The sequence below is a fragment of the Echinococcus granulosus genome (genome assembly GCF_000524195.1).
Source record: "Echinococcus granulosus chromosome Unknown EG_S00005, whole genome shotgun sequence".
NCBI classification, from domain to species: domain Eukaryota; kingdom Metazoa; phylum Platyhelminthes; class Cestoda; order Cyclophyllidea; family Taeniidae; genus Echinococcus; species Echinococcus granulosus.
In genome coordinates, this window is record NW_020170385.1 from 1607825 (window position 1) to 1615239 (window position 7415).

Genomic DNA, 7415 nt, shown 5'->3' on the forward strand with positions numbered 1-7415 from the left:
CGTGTTTCACTTTGATGTTCCACGCAAGAGGCACTCTCACTCCATCAACGTTTTTGTGTACAAATCTCCCATTTGTTCATCTAAAGACGACGATGTAGGAATCCCATCGTTAATAATACTTCCCTTGCTTCTGGCCTCTTTCATGTGCTTTCCTGCGTGGTACTAACGAGACTTTGTTTGCGCGTTTTGAGTAAAGCGAAATGCTCAGCAAAGGAACCATTTTTTAGTACTTTCATATTGATTTGCGGTGAATTTTCATCTTTAATTAGTGTTATCGAAGTATTTAGTCAACTCATCAATCTGCTTCCTTTTTAGATATGGACAACTTACTTGCAAGCATGCTGGAGTGAATTCGCCGCAAGATCACAATGATTCGCTGAGGATGTTTTAGATTTCGTTGAATTTTCCCTTATATGACCGAGCTCTCGACGTCAACTAACGAACTTGTGCACGCGTTTTTATATTCGTTGTTTTGAGCCCGGGATTTGTAAGATAAACATTTACCACTAGTAGCAAATGTTCATAGATAATCGAGCTACGCCTTTACCGCCAAAACTTGACTCACCATGCATTGCGCTATCTGCATGCAATTGTGGTCGTGACATCTTGGGTGCTAGGAGCATTTGAGGCTTTTAAAGTCCGAAGTCATCTCCATTGAAGACCGATCTCTGTGTGGTAGGCTGTCTAGTACAGTATGAATTTTTAAAAATCCCTTTTTTTTGCAACATTACAGAGGTTTGTTGACTGCATCCCTCTTTTAATCTAGGGGAAATTCGACTAATATAGATTTAAGTCTTTGTTTCGCTCCCGGTCGGAAGTGTTTTTTTCTCATTAAGAAATTTACGGTAGAAGGCGTGGTGCTTGCGCTTTCCGGCCCGACTGTTGATTAACGATTTGCCGCTTTCCTTGACTTAAAAAACAACGAATTATTTCTTCATGCTTGGGTTTTTTCATTTAGGGAAATAATTTAAATTGAGGTGTCTGTTTTGTAATTGAAAAAATTGGCGATGCACCTGAATCGCACATCTAGTCTTCTATGCGGACAATTTGATTTCGGGCGGAAGGATTCACCGATATTAGTGTAGCGTCTTAATGACCGTTCCGACTGAATAACCGGACTAGATGCGTTGAGTAACTTCAACGAGACCAGAATTTCTCATTGATATTTCGATATAATTGTAACGAACTTGTCAAACAGTCGATGTACTGACAAATGAATTGACGCTTTTGTAAGTTCGCTGGATGAGGGAAATCTTGGTCATAAGATTTAGTCATCAGTGACTTATTTGTCGAATCATTGTTAAAATTGTCTTACCTTATCACACATCACCTTTGGGCGTAATATTTCGTCCTGGTGGGTCTTTACTGAATTGGACTTGTTGATATTAAGGATTTATTTTGTAGTTCAACCGTATTCATAATTTCTATTCATTTGATTTCCTGGTTTGCGAAGCTTCGCAACAATTCGTGGTTCCACGAGTAATTGGTGATGCAAGTTTGGTACTTTTCGCGTACACTTTTGGTATTTAATACTGTTATTCTCTTTTTATTATTATAATTTATTAATAGCCTTCTTAGCAGTTGGAAAGGGTGCCTTGCCATGTGTTGGGAAGTACTGACACCCGATCAAGGTGTCTTCCGGAGTCCTCTTCATTGGGAAACATGTGGCTCATTTTCCGCTCACTGCAAATAAATTAAATTACACCCTATATCCCCCATCTACTACTTCAGATGAAGGACGATTGTTTGTAGCATATTCTCAACCATAGCAATGGTGTTCAAGGTGGGGATTGGAATGGAATTTAATTGAAGCTTGTCCGTAAAAGGATTCGCCATCAGTGAAAATTGATTGGTCGTTATGAGGCGGAGTTTCAGTTCCTGTTACTTGAACGTTTTTTTTTTTTGCACAAATGAATGATCGCTTTGGCCCGTATGTAAGCAGGTGCGAAATAACAGTCTCGTTAGTTCACTCAGGGCGAATTCGCGCAGTCACGGGCATGTGAACTAGCTCCGCCCGTCATAAATTTCAATAGCGTGTGAAAACGAGTCTGTGTGCGGGCAGTCTGAATAGCGGAGAAGGCATATTAAAGGTCAATGATGATTCTTACTTTCTCACATTAACCTGCCACAAGCACAAATGATCGTAATCATGTCAAGATTGTGGCTGGATTTTCAAAGCGTAATTACAAGTCGGTCACTCATGCTCAGGTATCGGCATTGGGTTTTCGTCGCTATGATCATTTTGACTAGAAATTCATTCTGACTTACCTAGAAAACACTGGCACGTTTTGCGTGGTAGATTTATGGATTTTATGATCAAAATTATCCAAGAGTGTTCGATGTTTCAACGAATTAGTACTCTTCGAAATATGTTTAGTTATAAAGTGCACTTAAGCCTAGCGCAGGCGATAATGACTCAATCTCACGATTCATCATGACAAAAATGCAAGTTCTATACAATGAAATAAAATTCCTGACCTGTACACTATTTTGTCTGCTGTTAAATACACTTCAAAAATGAATTTAAAGCAGCCAATTCCCATGGTCGCGCTGTTTACCCGATTCCTCAAGTAACATCGCTGGATCAAGAAATTGTTCGTGACCTTCACATTGATCAAATAAACTAAAATAAGTTAGTTTTTGTCGCCTACTTTCTCGTGGCCAATCGTTGTTGTCCTATTATCTATTAATATGGCCAGAATTACGTGAAGACTGCAGCACTCGTCACCCTAGACTGTGGTAACTGCCTTATCGCTTATCGCTCACAAATTGTCTAGTGTTTTACTACAAGTCCTATGGTTTACAAAGTTTCCTTAAGCTCAAATGACTCTTGCAACCAATCCATTATTCTACCTATCATTAAATCGAAGTACCGTTTTAATTTGCTGCCAAGGAAATTACCTATTCGAAAATTTTTGCAATGTTTAAAATTTCCCTAGTTTTTTAATGGTTGCTCTAACTCACCCAAGGTGTGAAGATTACTGAGTTCATGAAAAAAGTCACATTTTTGAAGTGTATATTTTGAACTCTCGACTAATACTAATTGTTATTGGTACACCTGAAACTATGTGGTAAAGGTCTTTGACCACTGTACCAGTCCCACTGGAAAGCAAAATCCTCCTATTAGTAGAGGCATTGTTCCCACCAGATCTCTGTGATCTTCTGATAAAAGATGTTTAAATATAAATTTTAGCAAATGGTATCACCGTGTAAGGAACAGGTCTACACAGACCTTAATCCAAAAGCCTGTGACATGTGACATAAGTAAAAAATACGAAAAAGTTTGAAGTGGGATACACTCTTAAGTGGGTATTGCAGTAGCTTTGGTGACTGCAATCATGAAAATTAACTTTTCCCTAAACATTGCATCCCATCTAATTCCAGGTAAAAAACTTTGTTGTTTTTTAACTTTCCAATGACGTGAAATAATTTATAGATTTAACTACCTCCCAGTTTCTTCCAAATTCCTCCACAAGAAGAAGGTGATTTTAGACGAAAGCTGTTAAATTTCAGAAGGGTTGGTGCTATTATCATGGATACGGTGGTTCTGTGTGAGGACTAGCAGATAGCAGAGTAGTATCTACTTAATAACTTTTGTGATGAATTTATGCAAAGGTCTTCTGTGGCCAAATCTTAACTTACTTTCTTCAGCTTTATAGAAGTGTTTATCCCATTCAGTCTAGTATTGTTTCTTGGTAATGACATTTCTAAAATACGCAATAGGAGTTGATTATTAAATCATCCCTTAGAGGCAAATGCGTTTTTCAAATGAATCCTCAGTCAACTTTTTATACCGTCCTAGTCTGCCACATGCTGCCCCATTACTTGTATCCACCAATGCCAACGGATTTTAACTTTAACCCACTTAAGGTATGTTGCCGCCCTGCCCTACCCTGCCCTAGGTTCTTTCAAGGGAACGGTACAATGCCACGAGCATTTCCTTTTTCCTGAATAAATATTGTGAGGCAAAAGCGTTAGCAACGGAGACGAATAGGAGAATTTTTAAGTTGAACTAAAAATTAAATTGGCTTGGTCGGTTTCACAGAAATTACTTTGCCTCACTCCATTACTCATAATCCTGTAAGATTTACTATGATAAGCATATCATTTGTGTGGATATTGGTATTAATGATTTCATCAAGAAGGATGTGGTCGAGCTGCATTAATAAGCATGGGCGTTCTGATTTCCGCACGGCTTAGCCAGAGCACAACATTCCGGACACTTTTCTTATTGAACGTTACTTGTGCTTGCGATAACACTGTAAGTTTTGCATATAAGATAAGCAATCTCATATTGTAACACCATAGGTTTAATTATTATCTCACGTGTCATCAGTAAACTCTGTTCGGCACGGGTTAATCAAATCCCTAATTATCACCCCTTATTATCAGCTCTTTTTGAAGTGCTAAGTAAGAATTTTTTTAATTTTAGATCGAAACCACATTTTCCATCCCTGTTCTCTGAGTTGTTTTTAATCGAGTTGAAAACCTTCTTCATGATTCATTCCCCCTGTTCCTATCTACGTGTTTCTCAAGGCGAGTTGAAAGCTAGGCCTCCCGCTCCGCGGTTTAATTCAAAGCTGAAGTCATTTAGGAGCATTTGTCTATTTGTTCAAATACATGCCGGCTGTTTTTTGTGAATCCAAAATTCCATTCGGTCTCAAAAGTTTAATTTAATGGAAAATAATTGTCGCTTTGTCCTGAAGATGAAGGTTGGTTTATCCTTGAAACAAACAACTGAGACCAACATATCCAGAAGCTTAATTTTATTTTTGTAGTCTTTCGGGTTCATAAAATGGACACTTAGTGAAATCCATAAACAAGTTGGAATGTCTTTCCTCGAACTTTACAGCAAAATCACCTTTAATTATTCATTTAACACTGCCAAATTTTGTGGCAAATAGTCACATTGCGATGTTTGGCAAAATCAGCAGAAAAGGTTTTTCTTTTGCACACCAGTAGCGATGAGGTGTATTCCTTGTCCAACATCGGCATATCTACCATCTGGTCACAGCCATGCATCTGCCTTACAGTGCTGTTTATTATTTTTTTAATAAAATGCAGTTTGGGTGAAGGGAGCACCCATTTCCACCGTCCCATATCACCATGGTTACTCGGAGACACGTGCTGTCGACGCTGTTGCATCTAAAGCATGCATGCACGCACACGCCCACTAAGGTGACTATTTAATTGAACTGCTGGCCTGATTCACGCCTCGGTGGGCCCGTAAAGTGTCCTCCAGTTTGCGGTTTACTACCAAGACGAAAAAGGAGCTGTCTGGATATCTTCACACCGAGAGTTCTAGCTTGGAGCTACAGCAATAGCTCCATTTCCTAACCCCCAGTCGTAGCCTTCATATAGATAAGTCTTCATCACTAATAGGTGCCTTTAACAAGCATCTGTTTTAGTAAGCCGTATAAAATGTTTAGTCGAAATGTAATAAGCGGCGCCTTCGTATTGTTCTATTTCACGTGATTAGTTAGTATCCGTCTGTCTGATACTTTTGGATGGAGTTGTTGAGTTAGCTTGAGAACAATATTGTGCGCAACAAATGTAGTCACTTCGTGCCATTTCCGGACAAAAAGAAAAAAATAAAGGCAAATTTTATCAAATCTAATTTTAGAATTATTGTAGTACAAGTCCACTCATATTTCCAAGGTTTAGGATTATCTATAAAAACAATTCTACTATTTTTAAAGATCATGCGAAAGTTTTATTAGACGTCTTCAATACTGCTTCACTTTCGTGAAGGTGGTCATTTGTGATCACAGCATGAACGAAATGATTGTGTTCAGTAACGATTGTTATGCATTACCGAAACGACTAAGGTTTTCAATACTACGCTCATAAGTGTCGGAAATGGCTAAATGTTAAGAAAAGCAAATTTGTCTCCCCAACTCAGGAAGAATGTTACAATTTCTACTAACACTTAATAGCAATTCATGAGTCATTTTTTACACCTAAGCTGATTTTCCTTTCAAAAAAGGTTGTTCAGATTTATTGTGGTCTCTTGCTTTACGAATGTCGCCTCACTCACCAAACTAAATGACATCAATTTTTTCAGAAAACTGGTCGCATAATGCACCTTAAATTCTAATCTCTTAATGTTCTTCTGACTGTCGTCACAGTGCCTAATTTATTGCATTACCCTTGTTTCACCGTGCCACCATCACAAATTGTTAATCTTGATGAAGGAAATTCAATTTCAAGGAGATTAAGGGCTTTTAGTTCCGGCTTGTAGGCTTTTGTACTCCGTAGTACAATTAAGCCAAAAATATCACGCTATCACGGTATGCTGAAAAGCACTATCATGGATGTGCCCGAGTGAGTGGTGACAAATTTAAATACTAGTGTGATACCTTTACTGACTGACCGGTGAACACAGGAAGTCATAATCTGAAATCGAAATTGGTTATAGATGGCAGTTTCGTAAAAACGGGAACAAATTTCTTTTGAGTATTGCATAGTATAGTATGGTATGCCGTAAAACAGTACAATATATTATAGTATGGTTTGGCATGGTTCATTTGTGTCATGGAAATGCCTCAACGCCAAAGTACCAGGCAGCATGCCTCTGCCTTTCGATCCTTTGAGTATGATGGGGAACACAAGGTTCGGAGTCCATGGCGTGACCATTTAAAACAGGATGACAGTATGCTAATTAGCTCTATGTTTAAGCAATGACAGCGATTGATGACGTATAAAGTGGAGAGCAGATAATTACTATTAGTGACCTAAGAGTCAGTGCAAGTTACTATCGTCCCGTAAGTGGATCGGCAAGACTGGACTAATATTTCCACTGTCACACCGTGCAAAACCGTATTCTTTTCCATTGTAATCACGCTAATTAAACCTTGTTAGTATTAACATTAAAAGACAGATTTCTTTCGGTTAGATGTATCTTAATAATTTACTTTGCGCAACTCTTCATCCGTTATTGTAAACTGAGGCTTAAATGGTCACCCTGCTTTAGGGTTTTGCCATATTTTACCTCGTTTGCCCAGAGGAAAACTTAGACGATGACCTACTTTCTGCATTATTTCCTCGTGCTTCCCAAAAAATGGGATTCCCGTGTGGAGTATGCTTTTGTGTGTATCTTGGCAGAATATCTCATTTCCCGACCCGAACGCCCTCCCATCTTGGGAACACACACACACACACCGGCGACTACGTCCGAGCTGTGCAGAGTATCTCATGTCTCTTAACAGGCGCAGGTACACGCACACTCACTTCGGTCAGCCTGTGGACGGTTTAAAGTCAGGGTGTGAAAAAGCACGAAGATGTGGTAGTGACAACAGGTGTTGCATCCTTTAACCTCACGGATTGGATAAAATGGGGGAAAGTAGACGCGAAATCGTTCGTGATGGATTCCCCACTCGCGAAAAACTGCTTCCATTTACGGTGAGGTCGTTTCG

At 39.0% G+C, this 7415-nt stretch overlaps 1 protein-coding gene across 1 annotated transcript in view; it reads left to right on the forward strand. All coding sequences in view use genetic code 11, as the record gives it.

Annotated features, from left to right (window-relative positions):
- EGR_01429 (hypothetical protein) overlaps positions 1–5324 on the forward strand; it is a gene marked incomplete at both ends in the record, with an annotated part of 25646 nt that extends 20322 nt beyond the window's left edge. Inside the window, one exon of the mRNA XM_024490678.1 lies at positions 5243–5324. Within this exon, the coding sequence (XP_024355002.1) occupies positions 5243–5324 (82 nt within the window). The remainder of the gene's footprint in view (positions 1–5242) is intronic.
- Between the last annotated feature and the right edge of the window lie 2091 nt (positions 5325–7415).